Source organism: Polistes canadensis, unplaced genomic scaffold (assembly GCF_001313835.1).
Source record: "Polistes canadensis isolate GaletaPanama2010 unplaced genomic scaffold, ASM131383v1 scaffold_20, whole genome shotgun sequence".
NCBI lineage: Eukaryota > Metazoa > Arthropoda > Insecta > Hymenoptera > Vespidae > Polistes > Polistes canadensis.
Window position 1 is genome coordinate 903994 of NW_014569567.1, and position 26338 is coordinate 930331.

General features: G+C 30.7%; 6 protein-coding genes across 9 annotated transcripts; 3 read left to right on the forward strand and 3 right to left on the reverse strand.

The window, feature by feature from the left end:
• Window positions 1-906: 906 nt before the first annotated feature.
• On the forward strand, window positions 907-5555 carry LOC106793894 (methionine--tRNA ligase, cytoplasmic). Its single transcript, XM_014761172.1, has 16 exons — window positions 907-1098; window positions 1371-1522; window positions 1594-1710; window positions 1789-1938; window positions 2012-2125; window positions 2195-2310; window positions 2395-2511; window positions 2587-2625; window positions 2704-2868; window positions 2976-3252; window positions 3346-3727; window positions 3829-4042; window positions 4126-4362; window positions 4446-4743; window positions 4855-5076; window positions 5182-5555. Exons 1-16 carry the CDS (start codon window positions 996-998, stop codon window positions 5323-5325), a joined length of 2847 nt encoding a protein of 948 aa, XP_014616658.1. The 5' UTR covers window positions 907-995; the 3' UTR covers window positions 5326-5555.
• Window positions 5556-6197: 642 nt separating this feature from the next.
• LOC106793897 (DNA repair protein xrcc4-like) lies at window positions 6198-8566 on the forward strand. Of its 2 annotated transcripts, XM_014761177.1 has the most exons (3): window positions 6198-6427; window positions 6789-7287; window positions 7349-8566. In XM_014761177.1, the coding sequence occupies exons 2-3, from the start codon at window positions 7156-7158 to the stop codon at window positions 8210-8212; spliced, it is 996 nt and encodes a 331-aa protein (XP_014616663.1). In that variant the 5' UTR covers window positions 6198-6427; window positions 6789-7155; the 3' UTR covers window positions 8213-8566. The 2 variants fall into 2 exon arrangements, with proteins under 2 accessions (XP_014616663.1, XP_014616662.1); XM_014761176.1 differs by lacking the exon at window positions 6198-6427 and having other exon boundaries at window positions 6646-7287.
• A 70-nt stretch (window positions 8567-8636) lies between these two features.
• Window positions 8637-9851, reverse strand: LOC106793900. Its single transcript, XM_014761180.1, has 4 exons — window positions 9776-9851; window positions 9548-9698; window positions 9383-9481; window positions 8637-9052 (listed from the first exon to the last, which is right to left on the reverse strand). The coding sequence occupies exons 1-4, from the start codon at window positions 9832-9834 to the stop codon at window positions 8660-8662; spliced, it is 702 nt and encodes a 233-aa protein (XP_014616666.1). The 5' UTR covers window positions 9835-9851; the 3' UTR covers window positions 8637-8659.
• A 404-nt stretch (window positions 9852-10255) lies between these two features.
• Window positions 10256-12398, forward strand: LOC106793895 (RAB6A-GEF complex partner protein 2). 2 transcript variants are annotated; one of them, XM_014761173.1, is made up of 7 exons: window positions 10256-10299; window positions 10439-10654; window positions 10718-10839; window positions 10923-11030; window positions 11169-11318; window positions 11431-11543; window positions 11624-12398. In XM_014761173.1, the coding sequence occupies exons 2-7, from the start codon at window positions 10533-10535 to the stop codon at window positions 12152-12154; spliced, it is 1146 nt and encodes a 381-aa protein (XP_014616659.1). In that variant the 5' UTR covers window positions 10256-10299; window positions 10439-10532; the 3' UTR covers window positions 12155-12398. The 2 variants fall into 2 exon arrangements, with proteins under 2 accessions (XP_014616659.1, XP_014616660.1); XM_014761174.1 differs by lacking the exon at window positions 10718-10839 and having other exon boundaries at window positions 10257-10299.
• Window positions 12361-15647, reverse strand: LOC106793898. Of its 2 annotated transcripts, XM_014761179.1 has the most exons (4): window positions 15343-15647; window positions 14936-15152; window positions 14357-14560; window positions 12361-12825 (listed from the first exon to the last, which is right to left on the reverse strand). In XM_014761179.1, exons 1-4 carry the CDS (start codon window positions 15388-15390, stop codon window positions 12413-12415), a joined length of 882 nt encoding a protein of 293 aa, XP_014616665.1. In that variant the 5' UTR covers window positions 15391-15647; the 3' UTR covers window positions 12361-12412. The 2 variants fall into 2 exon arrangements, with proteins under 2 accessions (XP_014616665.1, XP_014616664.1); XM_014761178.1 differs by having other exon boundaries at window positions 14936-15647.
• Window positions 15648-15728: 81 nt separating this feature from the next.
• LOC106793896 (vasopressin V1a receptor-like) lies at window positions 15729-18624 on the reverse strand. Its single transcript, XM_014761175.1, has 7 exons — window positions 18541-18624; window positions 18071-18464; window positions 17767-17974; window positions 17510-17604; window positions 17008-17306; window positions 16773-16916; window positions 15729-16688 (listed from the first exon to the last, which is right to left on the reverse strand). The coding sequence occupies exons 2-7, from the start codon at window positions 18346-18348 to the stop codon at window positions 16588-16590; spliced, it is 1125 nt and encodes a 374-aa protein (XP_014616661.1). The 5' UTR covers window positions 18349-18464; window positions 18541-18624; the 3' UTR covers window positions 15729-16587.
• Window positions 18625-26338: the final 7714 nt, after the last annotated feature.

Consider the following 26338-nt stretch of genomic DNA (forward strand, 5'->3'; position numbering starts at 1 on the left):
GAGTTTTCATTTTTATTAAAAAGTTAAAAGGATAAAAACAATTTTGTTTGAAAAGTACCCGATCTTGTAATATTATCCAATTTTTTATGTGTATTACACTACATATACCAAAATTGACAATTGCATTAAATCCAAGAAGATAATCTCCATGTTGAAATAAAAGGGAACACATTAAAGAAGTTCTACTAATGTTTTTAAGAAATTCATCAAAAATATTAACTTTCATTTTACTTTCCATCTCTTCTGACTCTATCAATATTACATCTAAAGCTACAAAATATTAATGCACTCATTGTAACAAAGTAAAAAAGTATGTTTATAATTTAATTTGTATATCATATACTCACTGTAAGATTTGAAAAATAATTTATATGTTAAACTATATAATGATCGAATTCCTAATGTTGTTAATCCAATAAATGCAAATATAAAATGTGTTGGAAGTATCGAATATTCATAATAAGAATATTTGTACAACACATACATAGAAGAACCACAAGTTAAAAAAAGATAAGTACATGATAATGTTGCTTCTAAAATCATAACAATATCCCAACTTTATTTTTAACTAATTCACCCTAATTTGTGAGGGATATCTAATTTTCCAAAGGCTATCTCGTGTGAAAAAATTCTTTACAATTAATACAAATCACTTTCTGTTGTTTTTTAGTAGGATGATAGAAATGTATTTTCTTTGCAAATGAAAACTGTAAAATTCTTTTTAAATAGCCACATACATACCAGTAAATCCATAAATAAACTATTCCAAATATTGAATACACAACTTATATATTTAAAGTGTTAATCTAACATTTACCATAATCAGTAAAATCATTATTTAAAATAGTTTTATTACTACGAAAAACAGTATGTAATAAAATTCCCTAGATTAACCGCTGTCACGTTTTCAGGTTGTTGTTCATACGCATGGGTAGTGTGCGCGTTATAAACATATTTTCTATTTATTGTGATTATTTATTAAATTATTAATAACCATGATAGTGTTAACGAACGAGAGCAATTCAAATGCGTTAAAATTAATTATCGCTGCTAAATTAGACAAGAAAACAATAAATGTGAAGATAGCACTTCCGAATGGTATGAACTTAACCTACTTTATTTGAAAATTTAAATTATTAACATTTTTATAAGAACTTCATTTTTATTATGTTTTTATACTAATATGTTCTATTTAAATTTACGATATTAAACACATTACTATAGAATATATTACGCGATGTAAAAAATGATGAAATAGTTACAATTACAATAAAAAGGATGACTCAAACTATTACATATATTACATTAAAGTTGTAACATATATAATTATTCGATTATGAATTTAAAATTGATTGTTCAATTTTATTTAGAAACCTTTTTAAATCGACTTCCTATTCTTGAGTTGCCAAATGGATCTAAAATATTTAGTACAAGCGCAGGAATGCAGTTTTTAGTAGCTCCTTCCGAAGAATATGAAATAATAACTAATAAGTGGCTAGAATGGGATGCTTCTCAGTTACAGGTAAATTAATATGTTTTACATATATATTTATTTGTATTTTTATGTGTATACAAATGTATTTATATTTATAGCCTGCAATAACATATTATGGAACTACAGGAATCTATAAAACAGATTCTAAGTCTTGCTTATGGTCTCTATTAAATGAAATAAATAATGCGTTAAAAGACAAAATGTACTTAATTAAGGTATTTTATTGTAATTATTTATACAATCCACATCTTGGTTTTGTTTGTTGCAATAAAAAAAACATTCGAATTTTGTAGGATAAAAATGATATATCATTAGCAGATGCATCTATTTGGGTATCTATATGGTCTACTGTAATGGTTACTGAGATTGGAAATGAAATACTTAAAGAATATGTATATCTTAGCGATTGGTTGAAAAATATAGAATTACTGCCAATTATTCAGGTATAAAAATAATATAAGAAAAAATAAGAAAGAAACTTTTATGAATTTTATTACTTTAATAATATATTTTCAGGACTCTTTGAAAGTATTTTCATTGGAACGAGGTTTAAAAGCAATTAACAGTATTCAAGCAGGATCTTGGTTTCCAGTTAATTCAACAAAATCCTGCAAGTCTACTACTAATGAAGTAAATGAAAATACAATCGTAAACAAATATTAGTATCGTGCTTTTTATATTTTTATTTATTATTTTTAGCTTAATTTAGTTAAAGAAAAAGACATTGAAGTAGTTAGCCAAGAAGAATTGGATAAAGCAGCGACTAATTGGAATTCGTGTAATTGTCCAAATGTAAAAGAATCATCGTATCCTGTGTAAGTTTCCACATTTAATTTCATATTTGTAAGTCAACTAATAAAAAATTGAATAATTAATTCGTTAGTTTTTTATATTTTTAGTTTACCAAAAAAAGGAGAAAGGAACATCTTAATTACATCTGCGCTTCCGTATGTTAATAATGTACCTCACTTAGGCAATATCGTTGGTTGTGTTCTTTCTGCAGATATATTTGCTAGGTATTTATATTAGTAAATTTTCCTCCTATTTATTATAAAATGATTTTTTAAAAATGAACTTTATGTTTTTTCTAGGTATTGTCGGCAAAGAAATTATAATACATTATATATTAGGTAAGAATATTTTAATATATTTGTATTTTTTATTGTATAATGTACTATATGACGTTTGAAATAATAATATATAATTAGTGGTACTGATGAATACGGTACTGCTACTGAGGCCAAAGCATTAGAAGAAAAAACAACACCTCAAGAAATATGTGATAAGTTCTTTAGTATCCATAATGATATCTATCGCTGGTTTGGTATTGGATTTGATTATTTCGGACGTACTACAACAGCTGAACAAACAGAGTAAGATCAACGAAAATCTATGTTTGAGTCATTTTTTAAATTTGCATGTGTTTTTAATTACATATACATAATTGAAGAATAATTATGAAATGCAATTATATTTTTAGAATTGTTCAGTCATTTTTCTTAAAAATCAAATCACAAGGATATGTACTGATGGATACAGTTGATCAGCTTCTTTGTGAATCCTGTAATCGATTTTTAGCTGACAGATTTGTGGAAGGAATTTGTCCTAGATGTAAATATGAAGACGCTCGGGGTGATCAATGCGATGGTTGTGGTCATTTAGTAAATGCAACAGAGTTGATTAATGCTCGATGTAAAATCTGTAGCAATAGACCTATCATTAAGAAATCAAGACAATTCTTTTTAGATTTACCTAAGGTAAGATAAGTGATGTTTCTATTTGTATATATAATATTCTTCTATATTTATCTTCACTTGAACATTAAATATTATTAAATCGTTTCATTCTAGTTGGAAGATAGATTGAAGATATGGTCAGCCAAAGTAGAAAAAGGTTGGTCTGCTGTGGCTCGAGGAGTCACAAAACCATGGTTACGTGACGGTCTTAAACCACGTTGTATAACTCGTGATTTAAAATGGGGTATACCTGTACCAGCTGAGGGATTTGAAAATAAAGTTTTTTATGTCTGGTTTGATGCTCCTTTTGGTTATATCAGTATTACAAAAAGATATACTAAAGAATATGAACAATGGTGGAAACCCAATGGCACTGATATTAGTTTGTACCAATTTATGGCTAAAGATAATGTACCATTCCATACTATTATGTTTCCTGCCTATTTATTAGCAACTAATGAAGATTATACGTTATTAAAACATTTGATGGCTATTGGTATGTGTGTAATATTGATAATTTATTTGTATATCTTATTATTTACTTATTTTTTATTATGTTCAACATATCTATAAAATGACAAATGTTTTTTATATTAGAATATCTGAATTATGAAGATACTAAATTCTCAAAATCCAGAGGTATTGGAGTATTTGGAACTGATGCTAGAGAAACAGGTATTCCAGCTGATGTATGGAGATTTTATCTTGCATACATTAGACCTGAAAGCCAGGATTCAAATTTTAATTGGGCGGATTTAGCAACTAAAAATAATAATGAGTTATTAAATAATCTTGGAAACTTTATTAACAGGTATGCAATTTGCAATATACGTTTATGACATAATATAATATTCTTATTATCTCATTATTAACGACTATTATTTTTATTGTTAGGGCTCTAGTATTTACAGAAAAGTTTTTTGAATCTAAAGTACCACCAATGGAACCTCAAGAAGATGATTTGACATTATTAGCATTAGCTCAACGTGAATTGACATCCTATTTAATTGCACTTGAACAAGCTAAATTAAGAGATGGTATAAAATACGTTTTAGCAATTTCGAAACATGGAAATCAATATATGCAATCGCAACAACCATGGGTCAAAGTAAAGGGTACAGATGATGATAAGTAAGGAATATATTTTTAGATTTTTATTAGTATTAAATCAATAAATTTATATATGTATTATTATTTAAATGTATTGTTAATAGGAAGAAAGCCGGGACAGTAATTGGGATTTGTTGTAATTTAACGTGTCTTTTATCAGCTCTGTTGGCACCTTATATGCCTTCTACTTCTCGTGAAATAAGGGGACAATTAGGGTTGGATAAAACACGTTATGGGTATATCCCAGACACAATTATGAATATGCTACCTTCTGGACACAAAATTGGTAAAGCATCGCCTCTCTTTACAAAAATAGAAGACCAATTGATTGAAGAGTTAAGGCAAAAATATTCCGGGAAACAAGAATCTAATGGTACTCAATCGAAAACGAATAATATCACTGTAAGTGTTAAATCTTTAGAAGTTGTTACAAACCAATAGGTAAATTCGATTTACATATATAACTCATTTAAATAAAATTAGTATATTTTATTAATCTTATTATTTTCTAAGGATCAACTAGTCAAAGAGGTAATATACAGCAATGATAAAAATGTCCAGCAGCCTAATGTGGACGTTCCTGTAAAAATGCAAAATAAACAAGCTGATCTCAAAGAAGATACAGATAAATGTGATACTGCCAACAATAAGAAAGTTAAACCATTGTACACTCCTGAGCAAAATGGAGATACTAGTACAGACATCAATTCTTTAGAAGCAGCTATTGCAAAACAAGTACGTTCCAATATTTTATTGTGTTAAATATTGGTTTCTATTTTTTTTGTTATAATACAGAATAACACCTGTAATTATTTCTAATTATTTATTAACAAATTTTAGGGCACTTTAGTGCGCAAATTAAAAGCAAAAGAAGAAAAGAGCGTGTGGCAGCCACAGGTAGATATTTTATTAAAGTTAAAAAATCAGTTAGCCAGTTTGACTGGTACAAAAATTCCAGATAAAAAGTCAAAGAAAAAAAAGTAATTATAATCACAATACATAAATTATCTTCTTTGATAATAATCAATAAAAACACACTTGTCTTAAATTTTCTTTTATCATGTAAACTTGACTATACAGGTGTTAAATATTTGATATGCTTTTTTAACATATTATATATATATATATATATAAAAGGATATAAGAAATACACCCCACATCACTTAAGTAATTATTTTTGAAAATAAATTAGTTGAACAACTTCGCATTAAAAGATTAAAGAGTAACATGATACAAGAGAGATAAAGAGCAAATATAAATATAAGACGTAATTATTTTAGTAAATTATTTTTGGTTAGTATAAAATAATTATTAATTTCACACATAAACATTATACACAAGTTAATATTTTACATTTGAGGAAATATATTTGTATGTGTATACACATATAATCGCATTCGCGTATTAATAAATGTACTGTCAAATGTACTATTAATACTAATAAACATGTATTATTACATATATGAATATATATATATATTAAGAAACACATACATCCATATATAAATATATGTATATAGTTATTACTTTTATACCAGATATAAATTACCTCTATTAAGGGTTGCACCAAAGGAGTTTAACTCCGATATTTTTTTAAATTTTACACAGTTTAAGGAGTAAATTAGAACTATACATTGTACTCTAGGAGTAAGGTCATATAACTAATCTCTTCTAAAAAAAAAAGGGTAGAGGGAAAAAAGGATGCAAAAGAAATTTTTATCTTCTCTTGTTTTAAATAAACGAAAAGAACATAATGAATAGTCAAGCCCCATCAACTTCATTAATTTTTTTGTATTTTTATATCCCTCTAATTTACCAATATATTGTTTTAATTATTTATTATTGATTATTAATTATTAAATCACTATTCAATTGATTTAAAATAATAAGCGAAAGTAGTGGAGATAAAAAACATGGCTTTAAACAATCTAACAGATACGAACATAACCTATAATTTCTTAATTGTAAAAAATTGTAGAAAATCACATAGTATAACCAGAGAATACAGAGGTACATAGAAGCTCACAAGTCCAGTTTTCGCGTAATCAAAATCATTTCAATTATATGGGGCCATTATTAGACGAAAGTAGGTACTTAACGCGATGACGGTACAATACTATCAAAAGAATACAGTATTCTTTGATAGTATTATATATAGTTTAATTATATTGTAATAAAATTTTAAATAATTATATTCAATAGTTAGTGTATAAAAATGTGTGTGCCTTCAGAAATACGTTTATAAATACATATATTTATATTTTTAAAAATTTCATGGCGTTCAAACAAAAAAAAATCCCTAAGGTTTGTTATTAAATCCAACGATGATCACCTGTAACAAAAATAAAACTATATTAATCATAGAATCAAGTGATGGAATAGCCTGACTGTATTCTCTGGTTATACCATGTGATTTTCTACCATTTTTTACAATTAAGAAATTATAGGTTATGTTGGTGCTATTATGACAGATCAACTTTACAAATGTGTGGAACAGATATAATATTAATTATTACTAGTTTCTCTCTTTCTCACAATATTTAATACCAAAGTATTTTTCTATAAATAAAAATGAGTTTATATTTACAAGGAGATATTTAAATGAATTCTAATATTTTAAATCGTAGTGCGAAAAATCTTTGTATAGTGGTAATGGAGTATTTAAATAGGTTATTTCTCTACTTGACATAAAGATATTAATACAAATAAATCTTTAAATATCAAATGACATTTCATTTTTTAAATAACAAAAATAAGTAAATTAATATCTCCTGGTTTAAAGTTTATCAATATTTAAAATAGATATTATTTAGAATGTTAAATATAACTATTACCCAAATATCAAATAAAATTGATGGGACAAAATATATCTTATATACCGAATGGACGAATACATGTTTTAAGATTATTTTACTTAAATCATCTGCAGCTCCATTAATGGGAGAGGTAAATTGAATTTTCTACGATTATTATTTTAATATTTTGCAATAAAACGTAATCGTTTCAGATGCTTACAAATGATATCAATTTTTATTCGGAACAACATTCGAAATCATTTAGCAAATATTTAGAGGAAACCAAAGATGCTTTTTCCGGTAAAAATGTAGAAATACAATACTTCCTTGAAGATAATAAGTTTGAATGGAGGAAGAATAATAGATGGATTTTAGGAAAGATTACAGTATGTCCAATTTCAAATATTATTGATATATCGGAAACTTTATACGGTATATTAGAACAACAACAACAATTACAAGGAAATATTTCAGAATTAAGAATCAAAAATGATTTACTGACTAATAACAAAAAGGAATTATGCGTTAACATGGAGAAAATGATAAAAATAAAAATTGACATGGAAAAGGAACTGTATGAAAAATTTATTTTAATTTTAAATGCTAAAAAGAAAAAGATCAGAGAATTAGAAAATAGATTAAAAAATATAGAACGTATGCAAAAGTCAGTATATGACACAAGCACAGATCAGAGCGAAGACTCTGATACGAACAGTAAGAGTGCAAAAAATGTTAAATCAAAATTGAAAGAAGTGGTATCTAATAAAAGCATAGATCAAAATGAAGATTCGGATAATGAAAATATAGATTCTTTTTATATTACTCGCAAAAGAACTAAATTAACGGGTAAGGAATTTGTAAATGAAATGGAAGCGACGACTAGTTCAGCGATTGAGAAACAAAATTATTCTGAAAGCGCTTCAAATAAGAAAACTAAATCTATGTTTAATACATCAGTATCAAGCAATGAAAGTGAATGCGAACTTGTATTAAGAATGCCAGAGACTTATACAAATAAATTGATTTTAAGTAATGTAGATTTTAAGGAAGAATCAGAAGAAGAATTATTTTCTTAACAAATATTTTTAATGTTGTACATGTACATAGTATATTACACAATTTTTAATTTATTTAAAAGTAATGTGCAATTTACTTAAAATCTTCTATTTATGAAATAATATTGACCAAATCAATAATAAATTAATATAATTTACAAAATGAAAATTTGTATAGTTGTAAAATTTTATCGAAAAAAATGTATTTTTTTGAATCGTGAATCAAGCAAGATATATATAATATAACAAATTGTATGAACAATTGTTCAAATTATTGTTTTCTCTATTGTTTTTATGTATCCAATATGTGTGGATATGCTTATATGCAGTGGGTGCATGAAAGAGTAATAAAAAAAAAATAAATAAAAATTGAATCAAATATTATGAATTACTATACGACCTATATATATATATGCTTCGTAAAAAATGTATTGGTCCAAAAATAATTTTACATCACAATGATAAATACTAAAAATGTCTATTCGTTTTATTTATACTTGGTTTTATAAAATAGCTTGGATAATGTTGCACATTTTTGTAATAGGAGAAGCCTCGTGGTTGTCTTACTTGTTCTTTTTTAATATATACATTTTTACGATTAGTGAGACCAAACAAATAATTAGGAAAATCTGGCCATTTACATAACATCATTCTCCAATGATCTATACGACAACCAGTTTTGAAATGAAGTATTCCCATTTTTTGAAAAAGTTCAGTAGATTTTGTTTTTTCACGGATTGGCCCAGTGGGAATTTTATATAGCAAATAATGTGTCCAGGGATAATGCGGGGGAAGGCTAATACTTCTATTAAATTTTTCTTGTTCAATATTATATAATTTTCTAATTCCATTCGTAATGAGCTGTAGACAGATATGCCCAATTTTAAGAAGCATTTATATATTGGATGTCCTGTAGTTAGTGATACATGCGAGCAGGGGATAATTCTAAATTAAAAACTAACATTAAATCTAAAATGTCGAATAAAATTTGTTAAAAAGTATACACGTACTTGACAAATTTGGAAATTTTCTTTTTTCAAAAACACAGAACCTTATATGAACAAATTTTATTCTACATTTTTTATTTTGTTTTTTTAGGTAGAATCGTCACCTAAACGAATGTGTCACTAGTTACAGGTCAATCTGTTTATAAATAAAGTGAAAAAATATAAATTATAAGGATGTATTAACTTTTATATGCACAAAGTTCTGGATTCCAATTTTTATACATTTGGAGGCATCGATTAGCAATAACCGTCTTCCATTGATAAAATTTTTAGTGAAACATTCCTATGTCAAGTAAACAAAATAGAATTAGAATATAAATGTTAAAAAAATGTTTATTATATTTCTAACCGTGTATTGAGGTAAACAAATTGTTTTTTGTAGCCAATTAATAACATCATTAGTATCCCAATGCCAGCAATAAGGTAAAGGAAAATTATCAACAATATTTCCAGTTAAATTGAACAATGATATGGGAATTGGAAGCCAAGGTCTATATTTCCTATTAATTTTATAAATAACAATTATTTTCTTTTAGTTTTATTAAAAATATTATTATGCATGCAATTTGATACTAACTCATCTACTGAAATTTCAGTATTTTTATATAATATAGGTTTTGAAATTTGAGATAACATTCTTATAATCTTCTAAACAAATGTTTTACAGAATATTTTTATTATATAACCAAAAATTACAATGGATTAATAAAACCAATTATTATGCAAAAGCACACATATTTCATATTAAATAATATTCGTATATAAAATTGTATATATATATTTAATACATAGAAAGAATACTTCCGATAAAATATACGTTTTTAACATAGACAGATGGTATTTCGAACTAATATTCACAAAATTCACTGAAAATTTTGTTCACTGTATTTTTATTTTTTAGGTAGTGGTAATCATCGGACTTATTCGGTCAGCACGTCACCATTAAATATTTTGAAAATATAAAAACTATAATCCATAATAAATTTTACTTTCTCTTATAGATTATTTAACTTATTAATAAAAAAAATTAGCAATGTCAAATTTGAAAAATGCATTGTTGTGTATAAAATTGTTATATTTTATTAGTAATAGATGATGTAGGTATGTATGTGTGTCATTATATTTTTAATTTTGTTTCATTAATAAATTTCTATTGGTTTTAGTATTAAAACGTTTAATAATATTCTTTTTTCTTATATTATTTGCATATAATATTTGTAATTTCTTTTTTCTATTACAGTTTTAGTCTTTTATGGATAAAACATAAACTCTTTTTTGAGGTTATAAGAAAGGTTTCTATAAACAAGATTAAGTAAATTGAAACATTGAAAACCATGATTGAAGTTACTGCTAAACTTATCAGAGGATCTGTATATTTTTCTGGAGAAGTCATTGAATGTTATGTTACATTTAGTAATCCTCCCAATCCAATTCATCAAATATCACAAAGCCACAGGTATTGTCGCTTATGTCGTATAGTTTTATATAAAAAAGGATAATGTTAATTTATTTGATTCAGTGATTTTTTTGAAAGTCTTGCTTGGGCCAGTGCTCAAATTCATTGCCAATGTTCTATGAATAGTAAAGTGGTACTTTCAGATAGGTTAAATACGACTGCTAGATTGGCAGCTATAAATGCGAGTAAGAGTGCAAGATTATTATCAAAATATAACTTATTGACTGTAGTAAGGCTCGGATGATTATTAATGCTTGGATTTTTACAGATACAACTTTTGTACCATGGCAACAAGATAACGGTCATGCTATATTAAATACGAAACCCAAAATTTTGTTTTGCGATTTAAGATTATCGCCTGGTGAAAGTAAAACATGTAATATATATAATCATATATAGCATGTGATAAATATGTATAATTAAATTTATTATATGATATAAGATAAATTATATAAAAATATATATAAAAAGGTATTATATAAATATATATATTAATATATTATTTTATTTATAGATATTTATAGAGAAACAATTCCAAGCGACGCTCCTCCTTCATATAGAGGTCAGGCAGTAAAATATTCTTATAAAATCACAATTGGAACACAACGAGTGAACACAGCTATCAAACTTCTACGCGTACCATTTAGAGTATTATCTTTAAGCGGTAACTTTTTTTATTTCATATCATATATCTTACATCTGTTTTTATTATATCTATGTATTTATAAGAAAAGTCGTATATTATTTATTCTTCATGTAAATTATTTTATTTATAGAGTTGTCAGAAATAACGACATGCAATGACAGTGTAGATTTAAGTCCCAATAATCCTTTTATGGAAACACAGCATAGAGAAACTCCATTAGACATAGCGCTTCAAACTCTTCAGGTTAGTTAACTGAAAATTAATAGAAAAATATTGAAAATTATATTATAATATCAAAATACTTAAACAAAAAATTCTTCTAGAATCTAACTGCAAGGAGAAGTCCAAATTTTTATAATATAACCAATGGGCGTGGACGTGTAGTTAGATTTTGTCTTTTCAAAAATTCTTATAAATTAGGGGAGGACATTGTTGGTACATTCGATTTTTCTAATGCTACTGTATCATGCGCGCAAGTGTCCGTAGCTTTACAATCGGAGGAACATGTCGCGGAGGAATACAGACGAGGAAAGTCTACAACACCAACTTTAGTTAGTTATAACAAACATCATGAAATGTGTTTGGGTTTGAAATACTCTCATTTGGTATTACCTATACCGTTACACGTAACACCAGATTTTACAACAGAACTGGTTACGTTAAGGTGGAGATTACATTTTGAATTTGTAACTACTTCAAAATTAGTTGAAATGCCTTTTGAAAACACGGTCAGTTGGCACGGGCCTCCGACGTTGGACGTTGAAACGATGATTTGGGATTTACCTCTTCATATACACCCTACAACTGTTCCGCCAAATACAGCTCAACAAACGAGATATAATATTATTATTTAATCGTTAATATTTGGATGATAGTTAATTTTATTGCAGAATATAATATTTCATAAGTATCGTAAGATTTTGTAAATTTTGTACAATAAGAGAATCTTGATATTAATTTATTTCGTATGTATATAGGTTTATAGGTATATAGATATAGATAAAAAATGCTATAGCAATAACGGAAATATGAAAATTTAATTTCTTTATTGTAACTTAAATACAATCTAATATAAGTATAATAAAATACATGTTATTTCTTATTTGAATATATTAATGTCGTGAATCATACGGGAACGATCGTTCCTCTGAATCACAGGATAATCGTGGATGCAAGGATGATGTCAAACTGGGAGGAGAGGGAGTGGCGTAAGGAGTATGATAGTCATAACGATAGTAGCTAAAAGATTCCCATCGATTGGGATGATGTATTTCGAAGGGTATCGTACCAGTAGGATTCCCATAATACGTTGCTCTTTCTGATACATTTGGAACGTAATTATATTGAGGCTCCAATAAACTTTGCAAATGTCTGATATATGTTATGGCATGCCTAAGTGATTCAATTTTCGATAATTTTTTACCTGGAGGTTTGCATATTGGAAGCTTTGATCTGAGGAGTTCAAAAGCACGATTCATGTCTCTCATTCTCGTTCGTTCGCGATCGCATGCTGACTTTTTGTAGTCTGAAATGAAAACAAATTGAATATAAAATCTGCTGCGTACGCAATGATCGATCGGGTAAATTCTTTGTTTCATTAATCATTTTAGTTTAGTTTTATTAATTGTATGTCACATATCGTTAACTTTTCCTAGTTTATCTATAACAATAAATTCGATTGCATATTCGATATGTCGTATATGGATCGTTCCTTATATATATATATTTTTTGTTTGTTTTTTTTTTTGTTTGTTTTATCATTAATCTTTAAGATGGATGACATTGGCGAGAAAAAATAGTGAATTTGGTGAAAAATAAATGACAGGAAAATCCAAAATTAACGATGCCTTAAATACTCGAGTCGAATAAATTCGTAATTTCGTAGGATGCAGCGTTAACTTTGTAAATAATTCGAAGGTATGAAGTATAAACCTCGTTGAATAGAATAGAACCATAGAAACTTCATTTTGAAACTTCATTTTGAAATTTCATTTAGAATTACTTACAAAATTTGATTAAAAATGAAGTCGAGTCGAAAAGGTTAGTGAATATCTTTTGTAGTCCTTTGCTTTAATAATTTGTTATATTTCCGTTCGTTATGCTCGTTAGGGACGAGATTAAACGATGCACAGTATTTTAAAAATCCATTGCCTCATACTCGTGAAAAAATGACCGTGATGTTTCTCTTGGAAAATACGTCGAGCAATAAAACGAGGAATTTTATCGACAATGAGGACATTTCTGTTAATTTTAATTCGAGGCCAAAGAATCAAGGGAGAAAAATTAATTTGATGGAAAAATCTATTGAAATGGCTTTGGTCGATCACGACGATGGTTTATACGCGTCTAACGAAGAACTTTCGAAAGGATTTTTTCGGGAAGTTTTTGTAGAAACTGATGGAGATCTTCAACGAGGGTCTTCAGAATCGATTATTATAACGAAGGTAGAGCGGTCTGACATAGATGTTGCTGTTGACAGGACAGAAAATGAAAAAGAAATAGATTCGATCGAAAATCATGAGTTCAGGAGAGAGAAGATGAACGATCGACGTATAAATCGTGAAAATAAACGGCATTCGAGTCGATGGAGGAACAGCTGGATTACGCAATTGATTATAAATTTGTTTTCTCAAATAATGGGTAAAAGTAAAAAGAAAGATGCCATGGAGGAGGAAGAAGCAGAAATCGATGTTACGAGATCAAGATCGTATCTCGTTTATCGCAAAGAAGATAACCCTATCGTTGAGGAGAAATCGCGGGAAGAGATCGTTTCTACGTTCGTAAGACAAATTCAACGTACGCGTGATAAGAATCTACGGGTAATGTTATTGCAACGAGAATTACAAGCTAGATTGCCTGCCGAAAATACTTTTCCTTCTAAAGTATACGACGAGAAACTTGATTCGCCACGGTTAAGCAGTCCTCTTTGTTGAATTTATCGCGAGATTTTGAATAAACTTATTTAGAAGTTGCACGCCAATGAAATAATTATTATCAAGACAATTTTAAAAGTTTCATCGTGATATCGACGGCACTAATTTCGATAGAATTTTCACCTTTTTCAGTTTGCGAGGGTTCACGTTGTATCGATCTGATATTCGTTTCGTGAAGTATCTCCAATTGCGGATGGCCACCTATTATTTCCGGTTCCGGTACTCTTATAATTAACACATTGTCCGAGTTCTGTTGGCGTTCGTCGATATTACTAGGACCTTGCCACCTTCTTCTCAAGGATTGACGTCGAATCACGGTCGGATCGTCTGTAGGAAAAATATTCTAATGACGCTATTACCGATAGCTTTAAATCGAGGATCGAATTCGACGAGGACATTCGAGGGACCTTAATTCGCTTCTTCGCTTTGGAAGCGCCGAGGCGTTGAATTTTATTTTATTTTTTTTTTTTTTTTTTTTCTCCCCGAGAGGGTTATTTTTCTAAACGATAATCCCGAAGAGTGCGATAATCTCTTTACGAAATAAGGCACATTTGATTCTTTTAAGTTAATTGCGAAGAAGCGAATAGAAGAGGAGCATCGATCGTTCGTTCGCTAAACCAACCGTTTTCTTCCATTTCGTTGATTACCAAGATCCGTCGAATATACCACGACGAGCAATACGTTGAATCACTCGAAAGGTACCTGATGCACTTTGCGATAATTGATCCTGTAGGTGTTGATCGGCTGTCGATAGTACGTTCGGTAAAATCGTTTCTTGGTGGTTGACGACGTCCTGCCGTTGTCGTTCACGATCTCGTTCATGTTCCAATTCTCGTAGTTCTTGTTGCTTTGAATTTTCGTCTAAATCGAGTAAAATAGGGGAACGCGCGTATTCTTCATCGTTGCTCTCATTTTCGGACTGAAAAAGAAATATCCTTCTTTTTCTCTCCTTTTTTTCTTTTCTATGTATATCCATTTATCTATCTATCTAACTATCTATCTATCTATCTATCTGTCTTTCTCATCTTTCCTTTTGTACTCTTTCTATTGCTTCTCAAACGATATAAAAGCATAGCTTCGATCGCGAGAGAAGTCGTAAATGATAGTACCTCGTTTCTCGATAATTCGTTCGGATATCTTTCCGGATTCTGTTCCATGCCAGATGAAGTCAGACGTGGGCCACCGTTTCGTACGAAGAAAGTCTTTCGAATTTTCACTCCTCTTCCCAACGAAAAATGAAAAACTAGAGAGAGAGTTAGTCCTCCTCAAATGACGCCCTCGTATGGAATATATCTTGGACGAGCGTCGTTCTCGTTTGTCCTCGGATAAAATGTGGATCGGGCACAGACAGTCGTTATTAATGTTAATTTTATCCGTTTATTAAGTATTCAGGTGTTCCGTTAAGGGGTTCTCATTCATTGCTGTATTAAGTTCTTTCGACGTGCCGAGTGCATTGTTTACTTTTCCAGGAAAGTATCAATATTGTTGTTTCCACTTTTTTCATTTTTTTTGTTCTTATTTTTACATTATTTTCAACGAGTCAGTATCGCATTTCGAATAATATATCCATAGAGAAAAGGATCGAGACAATGGCAATTAGGTTAATTAAGATGTCGCTCAGGATATTTTTTAAGGGGACATTTCTTTCTCTTCTTTTCTATGTTTAACGAAAAATATACGAGAAAAATAATTATTTTATGTCAGTGCACGCTCCTGGCGTGGGATATTACAATCGCCGTGAGAATCCCTGAGATGATCGGTATAAACATGGGGAATACAAACATCGAAACATAATAGACGCTCGTTCGATAGAAATACTAATGAGGCAGAACCGTGTAAGTATAACAGTTCGGTAAGAATGTCGTTCGTTGAAAAGAGGAAACGATGGAAATTACGAGTTGAAAACGTCCTCAAAAATACTTCAACGTGAGCACGCTTCAAATCGAATCTTTTTCGTCTCATTTTACTACGCAAAACAAGCATGTACATCATGTACATATAATAATATATATGCATGTATAAATTCCTATTTACACGCAAGTACACACTTATGTATGTATAATATAATATTATTATACATCGGTTTTGAATTTTTATGAGCTTTCGAGCGTAATGCACATGTGTAATGGATATGTATATAAAAAGTACAAAAATTGTGAATGCGCCTATTTGCTAGAGTGCGTTTACGTCGGAGTGGTATAAAAAAAAAATAAAATATTTCCTTAACGTATCGATCATAATAAAAAACTAATTAATATTTTTTCCCGACGACACACTTGTTCCTATCGCCAAAAAGAGACGAGAATGTGCATTTTGATTTTATTTCGCTCCTATATATCGTTGAGTCCTCTTCGTTAACGGCGAATTATTGAACTAGTATATCGCGATATCCTTGACATCAACGATATCCTCGTCGACGTGTCGTTCGAGTCACTGCGACGCATCATTCTCTGACCTGTAAATATTGGGTTTTATTTTTTTGCGACATATTATCGTTCGGTTGTGCAAGCGCGATAAGGGCTTCGAAGAATTTTTATACCGTAATATTTCTGCGAATGCTCATTACGATTGCAGAAATAATTCATTAGCGTCTGACGTAGTTCTCGATTAAATGATAAATATATCCATGGATTAACGCAGCTGGTTAAACTGTTTAAAAGGGCTAGGATCGTGAACGCGGGGCCTGAAAAAAATGAAAGAAAGATCTTTTAATAATTGACGATAAAACACATTTTCCTTTTAAGATTCTTATAAAAGAAGTTTTATATATTTACCATTTGCGAAAGAGGATTCGAAAGCTTTGGTATCCCAGCTTACCCAGAGTTCGCATCCAATAAACGGAATACTTGTTATAGCATAGAGAGTGATTACAGCTATAGTTTGCTTAACGGTATTGATCATCGCCTTAGAGATAAATGAACTTCGATTACGAGAATAATTGCTGATGCTTCTAATATATGCTCTATCGTCGACGGCACCGGACATCTTATTACTTTGCCACACACCAACACAGATTCCAACATAGGTATATACGAGAACGATGAATGGTAAGAGAAAGACCATTAGACTGTACCTATGTTAAGAATGAACTCTAAAGTTTCTTCCGCGTTTACGTTCTCTTGTAATAATGAGAAGCAAAGTAAATCTTGATTCGAGGGAAATGATAATAGAAGATGAAAGAAAGAAAAAAAGAAGTGAAGGAAGGAAGGAAGGAAGGAAGAAATGAGGGAAATACGGAAAGGTAAGAAAGATAAAAGCAAACGGAGTATCGCTTACCACGTGACGTAAGCTTTTTCACCAAACTGAATGTCAAAAGTTGCCCAGCAGTCCCAAATTCTTGGCATTACTTCTTGATACGAAAACACGAATAACTGGAAATTTAATATAACGGTTATAGATATGTGAACGATGTTCGATAAATTCTGTTCTTTTTCATATTTGTTAAGGTACGGTAGATAATAGTAAAAAAAAAAAAAAAAAGAACAGAAAAAAAAATAGACAAATTCCTTTTTAATCGTAATTTAAATATTTACTTGAGGTATGCAGAGAATCAATGCGAAGGACCAAGCGCAATAAACCATTATTCTAGATTGTCTTGATGTAACGCTGCAATAACTTAAAGGATGACAAATTGCGTGATATCTGTCGATCGCCGTTGCTGTTAGAATGTAAGAGCTCAAATAAAGGCCGAATGGTTGAAAGAATTTCACCAACTTACAGAGCACCAGCCCACCCTGAAATCTATTTCATTTTATATCCACTTTAATTATCATTATTATTATCGTTTAGATGACGTATCATAGAATCTAACGAGATTCAAAGATCAAAGATTATTACCTAAAAGTTATATCCCAAGCAAGCTGAGGTAGGACGTCGAGCAGACCTGTCAATAAATCTGCTATACTAAGATTCATAATGAAGAAATACATCCTACTGAGTTTTTTATGGGCACGATATTTTCTTAAATATAAAGACAACAATACCAAACTATTTCCAAAGATAGTGAAAATTAATATATTCGCTAATAGCACTATTTCCCATTTAGCAAGGTTCTCGTCTCTGGTATCTTTTTCTTCGTTAGCAACTGTAAAAGACGAATTCGTTGTCTCGTTCATTTTATTTTATTTTTTCTCAAAAACACAGGATAATATGTTGAATCGACTTTTTTCTTTATGAACCACCACTGCACTATTTCGAATAAGTTTTTGCTACGATCGCGAACCTGCGTATACTGTGTGAACAAAAGTGTGATTGAAGACTCTACTAATTGAATATTTATATCAACTTCCGTTCTAAGTAGATATAACCTTATTGGTATAATACACATATATCCAAATATTTGTGAAATCTTCTTTTCTTAAAATGATGGGGGAGAAGAGAATCACTCGTTTTCGCGTTCGAATTTATAAATATTTTTCGCAAACTGGTCGATGCATCTTTTGCAGTCGACTTTTAAGAAAGTTGTCCACTTCTAAAATCGTAAAAACCTCAACCAAACCAAGGACTGGTATCGTATATACTTTTCGAACAAGTTTACGAGTCATTTCAAAAAGAAGTTTCGAGAACTTTTAACGAAAACATCGCACGCGATGTGTCGTCGTGTGGACACCGATTTCTCAAATGCGAAGTCATCTTGTTCCTTCTTTTTATCTTTTTCTTTTTTCTCTTTTTTGTCTCTGTAACGCGTCCGAGTAACTTCGTTGATAAATGAATTATGATATCATGTTATTCTCTCCAGCGATGCATTACTAAATGATTTATTAATTCTATTCGCTTGTGAGGAGTTACGTTCTATTATTACGTCGAAGTGACAAGGATCAATGGGAGGATCACGGTTGAAATGACCAATGTTATTTCTTGTTAAATAAAAAGTGTTAGTTATATTTCTTCATGTGTTGGCCTAAACACTGGCTTAGATATTCGCGACAATCATATATTTGTGTCATCCCTTTATCATGGTACTCAACGATAATATGACATTTCTTGTTAATGATTGAAAAATATTCGAAAATGATAGTAAAGTCATTAATGTTTTATTTTTTTTAAAACCATTTGTATATATTAGATGAAATATCAGATTTTTACCGTATAATTTCAAAGTCAAAGTAAATGCAAATGATTCAACCTTTGTACGCGTGCATATTCGCACATATATGTATATACATATGTACATTTATCTAAAAAAATATTCATAAAGTTATTACAATGAAAGAAACAATTATCTAGTTTGCATCTTTCGATCCTTTATGTCAGCAATCGACGAGATTTCGTTTTTTATTCTTCTTCTCGTTAACTATTCGATCAGAAGACCTTGGTCAAAACCGATGTCGTTTTTATTCGATCGTGGACTTCGATTCATTACGGAATTCGTTCGATTTGGAGAAAGAAGTTTCTTTTTTTCTTTAACTAATATAAGTTTTCACACGGGAAGGATCATTTGATTAAGATCGACCTTTTTTTCTTGAAAAAATTTCAATACAAATCAAATGATTTGTCATTGTTAATCTTCTGTTTTTTATCTCTTTTATATTTTTACGACCAATTCCAAGATCTTTTTCTTCTTATATGTTAGAAAAACGTACGTGAAACAATCATAGAGATTATCTTTTAAATACATCATTTACAATCGTAAAGTAATAGATAATATAGTGTAGTTAATAAATTAAAACTATACTAATAAAAGTCAAGTGTATCGTTTAGGATACAATTTTATTCGATCAACATATATAAACTCGTTGATATTCATCGGCTCGTTTAGAATTGCTAACTAAGTAGGAACAATTATATAGGCGTGTTCTTCTTCGTTAGGTCAAGTTGTCATATAAGTGGAAAAATTATGAGGTATCTCAACTTACATACATTTGTTACTTTTTTCTCTTGCTAATTGCAAATGAAGCGTAAAAAAATATCTAATTGTTAGATAAGAAAAATGATTTATATTTATTTTTTATTACACATTTTTTTATTTCAATTTAAATTTTATTAACATATGTGTATTTTATAAATAAATTAAAAGAAAATAATGTTTATGCAAAATATATCCGCGATTTTAAAATAATTTATAAAAAAAATTATAACAAAGAGAAATGCGAAATGAAAACGGACTATTTTTTTCTTCGATACCACATAGGAATAATTCTATTTCAAAATATTGTCTGTTGTTATGAATGCAGGACTGACATCTACGGTAAATACAATTTATTGCGTTACTTATTTCTCTCTTTTTCTTCATTTTCCATAATTGCAGCAAGTACGTCACGATTTTTTTTTGCACTCATTCCCGATGCATATTAATTTGTGTCTGATAAACTTTTTCTTATTCTCTTTTTATTTATTTTCACAAGTAAAAATACATTGACGTAATATTTGCTGATCTTAGGGGCCAAGGAATTCGTCTTTTTGACTTATCCATCATTAAGGGTAATGTTTATTTAATCATTGTCGTATAGGAAAATCATTTAATTGAATTTAAAAATAATAAAATTGAAATAATAATGGAATTATTTTCTACCAGTATTAATTACAAATTAATTTGTATGAAATTTAAAAAAGACTGTGCAATTAATCTTTTAGATAAATAATGAACTTTGAATATGTTATCGTTAGATATTCAAATAAATATCGGCAATGTTTTCTTATGTTGAGTTCGATGAAATACAAGCCTTTTCGTGTTTTTGTTATAATTTTTTAATGAAGCTTTTAAAAGTCCACGTTTATATAACATTGTTTTCTTATTTTGACTTATATAATATGTTGGTCAAATGTTGCGGAATAAAACCGGGACACCCGTTATGTAAGAAAACGTATAAATAGGTAAAAGATTTTCGAGAAAAATAATCGGATTGTTTTATAAAAATATAGAATTATTAAAAGTTATAATATATCCAGTCAGGAAAGATAGAAAGGAATTTTATTATTTATAATCAATATATTAATATTTCTTTCATATTATTTCAATATATATATATAGGCATTTTCTGAATGTATCTATTTCATTGATTTTTCATCTCTTATAAATACATAATGAAAAAGATTTCGATTTCGAGAGAAAGAGATGAAAAGGTCGTATGTGTATGTGTATCTGTGCGTGTGTTTGAGAGAGAGAGAGAGAGAGAGAGAGAGAGGGAGAGAAAGAAAAAAGAAATGAGAATAAAAGAAGCGCATTATATTATAGTAGGCATACATATGTGTGTTTGTGAACTATGCGAATAAAATAGTCAGATTTGCTAGCGATCTAAATTTTCGGATTTGGCAGGTCACCGAATAGCGATGCATTTATATGAATACAAATGTAACAATGTAGAATAAAAGGGAGATGGGTTTGTTGCCAACTATTTCGATGACCGTTCGTGTGGTCCGTCAGCTGGAAGTAGCGTTATTATCGATGTTATTCGCGCAGCATAAGAAGGAAGAAATTGAAGAGTATTCGATTTATAAATGTACACACATATGCAATAACATTATATATATATATATATATTTATATAAAGGAGGAATAGTATAGGATGAACGAACGTGTTTGGCGGTTCGCCGCAATTTTCCCTTAGGCAATCGAAAGTTTCCGTTTGGCTCCATAAGTCACTTTATATCACCGTCACATTAGTTCTTCCTCTTTTAGTCCTTCGTGCCGCAGGTCGTGCAATATCTTTGCGTTTTCTCTGTCCTCGAGCGGTAACACGGTGTCTTCTGCTTTTCGCAGGCGTAGCAAGTAAAGACGTTTATCATTGTCGACATCGTTCTTCGGCGTCGGCCTGGTTATTACGGCTTATGAGAACTACCGAGATAGAGAGAAAGAGAGAGAAAGAGAAAGAGAAAGATACCGAAAAAAAAGAAAAGAAAACGAGAGAGAGAGAGAGAGAGAGAGAGAGAGAGAATGAATGGGAGAGATAAATAGAGAAATAAAAAGAAGAGAGAGAGAGAGAGAGAGAGAGAGAGGGGTTAAGCACAAAGGTCGATATAAAAGGGAGAAAGTGATGACCCCGCGTTGGAGGAAAAGCTTCATAAAGTAAATTACTATGTGGCACACGTATATCTTACGAGGATTAAGTACAGACTAGGGCGCAGGGCTGCGGGGATAAGCCAAATCACAACGTTTCTCTTCTTTTTTCCTTTGTAACACCAACGATAAAGTTAAGGAAAGTAAAGTTAGAACGCGAGTCTCATCCAGTGACGATACATTTGCGAAAAAGTCTCTACTAAAATACGTATAATTTGTTTTCTTTGCATCGCGATACAACGACGAATTTCCTATCTTCATTTTTATTCTTTCTCTTAATCTTGTTCTCTTTATTTCCAATGCCAATTTTCTCAATAACACATACAACTAAACGAATATTTTTATATTTAATGAAGTATCTCAAGCGAATCGCGAGTAACGGCTTAAGCATTTAATAAGACATAATTAATCGCAAACACGAGGGGGAGGAGGGGTTGAGATGAAAAGGGTGGAATAAGGAGAGGAAGGCAAGCGAGGGTAAATGTTGACTGATAAAGGAACAAATTGAGATAGGACGGGGGTATTGTGTGCAGTAGGTATTAAAACGGGTCTCTCCTAGCTCGTTCGTATTCTGTCAAGGGGGATTTTCACTGTTCTCACGACTCACTTCAACTTTTCTCTTCGAGAACTTTTCTTCATTTCTTACTAACACCAAATTCTAGCGCGTGGTAATCCTTGAAAATAAGTAAAGCGTATTTCGTTTATCCGTTGTTACCGACCAATCCTGTTAGTACCGTGTTGCTTTTACCTCACCTAACGAAAATTCTTTCCCTTGTAAAACGAATGTCGCAAAGGACCGTACTACGAATCTTTAGCGAGAAAAGTATAGCTTTTCTTTTTATATTTCTTTTTCTTCTTTTTTATATTTCAACTTCTCTATTGGCGATTTTTCTCGTTTTCATTTTCCTTCTTCTTCTTCTTCTTCTTCTTCTTCTTCTTCTTCTTCTTCTTCTTCTTCTTGTTTTTCTCCTTGAGTTTAATCCAGCCGAGATATTTGTTTCCAAATTATCCTTTATATTATTCGTTCATAGCATTCTACAGTATTTTCTTTGTTTTTCATTTTATAGAGTCAGTCAGTTGCATCTTTGCCTTTCTGTAATACGTTTTCTAACACAATTCTCAAAAGAAATTCGTAAGAGAACAAAATAGAACAAAAAATCAATCTTTTTATATAACGTCTTTTATCGTTGACCTCGATAGACGAAATGTTTTGTTTAGGAAGTAAGCAAGGGATTTGTTTTTGGCTTCACACGCTTCATGAGTCTAACTCAATGCCCGTCGAAGTCAAATTCGAAACGAACAACACAAATTTATCCGGGAAACAAGCTAATGGAATTAATTAGAACGATTGTGATGTATTTCACTAAAAGCACTCTTCTTCTCTTCCGTTTTACCTCAGAGATTTTGTCCCTTATTTCGTTGAGATATACTACTTTCCGTTGCTTTTATTTATCGAATGATAATTAAAGATATTCAAAACGAGTAAGTATTGTTTTGCGATATTTATTTATACGAAAACCAATACGATAATTAATCTCTTATCGTATAAAAAGTATTTATTTCGAAAGTTATTATTATCATTATTTCTCTATCGAAATTTATAAAATAAATTCTTCGCGATCGAAAAGAAAACGGAATTCACAATGGCTTGCTTCCCTTTTATCGTTAGCGAGATTCACACTGTATGGAATAGTATGCCGAAAGATGAATTAACATCCCGGTGATGGAAAATGCGCGAGAAATTACTGGACGGGAGAATGGGAGGAGTGTTCCACGTAAAAGACGAGAGTGCAAAAAGGGTCTCACGAGGAAGAAAACGAAGGTGTAATTTCGCGCTCGGCAGAACCGCGAGTTATCCTTCTCTTTCCTTTTTTATCGTGTTGCACCCTTCTCCTTCCCTCCCTCCCTCTCTCTCTCTCTCTCTCTTTCTTTCTATTTTTTTTTCCTTTATCCTTCTCCATCTTTTTCTCTTTCCCTTCTCCTCGTTTACAACAAAAAGTAAATGGCAATCGTATAATTTCATTCGTTAAAGTATTTTCCCATTTTTCATTGTACGACTCGTTCTCGAAGAGATATCATTTGCATAGTCACGCTATTGCCATTCAATATTGCCGAGACACAAGTTCGAGACACTGTCAAACCCCAAGGATCGATCTTATCGATGTGCATAAATCATGGGCGCGTACGCGTATCAAGTGCCGCCCGTAAGATTTATGCGAATCATCGACTCCTAGCGTCGATTAGCCAAAGACGCATAGTTGTTTGCAAAGTTCGTTGGGACGTGGGGGGGATGCTGAGGGGCGAGGGTTTTTCGGTATTGTGTTTAACGTTAAAAAGCATACTTGTGAATTTTAATTCGTTCAGTTACTTGCCTTAACCTTTACATTTTCTCCTTTCCTCTTGTTCCTCTTCCTCTTCCTCATCCTCATCCTCCACCATTCGTCCTCATCCAGCATCACCAACTCTGAGGAATCGTGCCGCTTTGCACTATGTCTTTCAACGAGTTTGAATGGCCCTCAGCAGAAAAGTACGTCTGTAATGGGCGTCCTCTGTTCTCGTTAACGGTGCGATAGGCAAAGCATGGAAGAGCACTCGCGCGCCCGCCACCAAGCGCAACGGAGGAAACTTACCTATAACTTCCGGCCGTGACTCGAAATCTTGTTAAATAATTTGTTCCCCTTTTGTATACGGTTTTCTCTAACGCTTTTCCCCCTATCTCTCTTTTGTTTCAACAGAGACTGAACGTTTACGATAAAGTCCTTTTAATATGTCTACCCCAAATGGCCGAATGTTTCTTTGATAATATTTCAACTTTCAGTATATTTTCATTTTATTTCTATTTAAATCGTTATCTATTTTACATCCGTTAAATATGTTCTTTACCACGCGAAATCTAAAATCTCGTTTTAATTTATATCCTATCTCTGTTCTTATTGTTATTAATATTATCATGATATTTTTATTGACAAATTTATAGTCGAAATAAGATGATCTATGTAGATTTCGTGATATAGAACACGATAGATGGATAATCTAACAGTGTAAATTGAAATCTATTTGATGGGAAGTTACTCACAATATTACGAGAGACGTTCGATACCGTTTAGATTTAGTCCGGTGATATCCATTATGGTTGGTCAGGATTGATATCGTCGGGGGTGTTATTGTTAACGATAATCTCGTGTAAGTTTAAGTGAAAACGAAAATTCGTTATTACATAAAACACAATTTTCTATAAATTGTTGCACGAACATTAGGTGATCCCGATCAAATGATTTCCTTTGTATCATTCATTCTTATATATTAGGGTGAATCAAAAGTTCGTGCGTTTATTGTGTTGAAGTTTTATTTTGAAACTGCCTAATGGATTGTTGTTATAAAATTTACTTTAGAGATTGGTTCATTCTAATATTAATTGATAGTTGTTAGAAATTCGACGAGGTTGATCGAATTCGATTTTGTCAAACTCGAAACAAACCAAACTATCGATGTTGGTGGTGGTGTTTAGGGTGGATAAAGAAAAAGAAAAAATAAAAAGAATAAAAAGAGAGAAGAAAAAAAAGAGCAAACAAAATTCCCACGTTTCCGCATATAAATGTGAATGCGTGCACGCAGAATCAGAGAGAGAGAGAAAGAGAAAGAGAAAGAGAAAGAGAAAGAGAAAGAGAAAGAGCCATACATACATACATACATACATATATATATATAATATATAGAACTAGCGAGACGTAACGAGAAACAATGGGCGGAGTATTCGGTTCTCGCGTCTCGGTTTTCTACAGAACGATTTATGTCGCTATAGAGCTTGTTTGTCGTTAGCATCGTTCTCTCGTCTCTATCGACAGGACAGCAAGCCTGCAGGCTATTTGTGTTATAGCTTCACCGGTATATCCATTAGTAACTCTATACTTAAATGTAGTCCTGTAGTTTGGGCTACCGTGTTCACCAAGCGAGCGAGCAAGCAAGCAAGCAAGCAAGCAAGCAGTCGAGAGAGAAAGAGAGAGTAGAGAGAGAGAGGGTGGGAGAGAGGGAGGGAAAACTTGTTTACATGCACTCTTACCATACCGTACAAACTACAAAATTCGAAATCGGTAAAAGAATAGATCGAT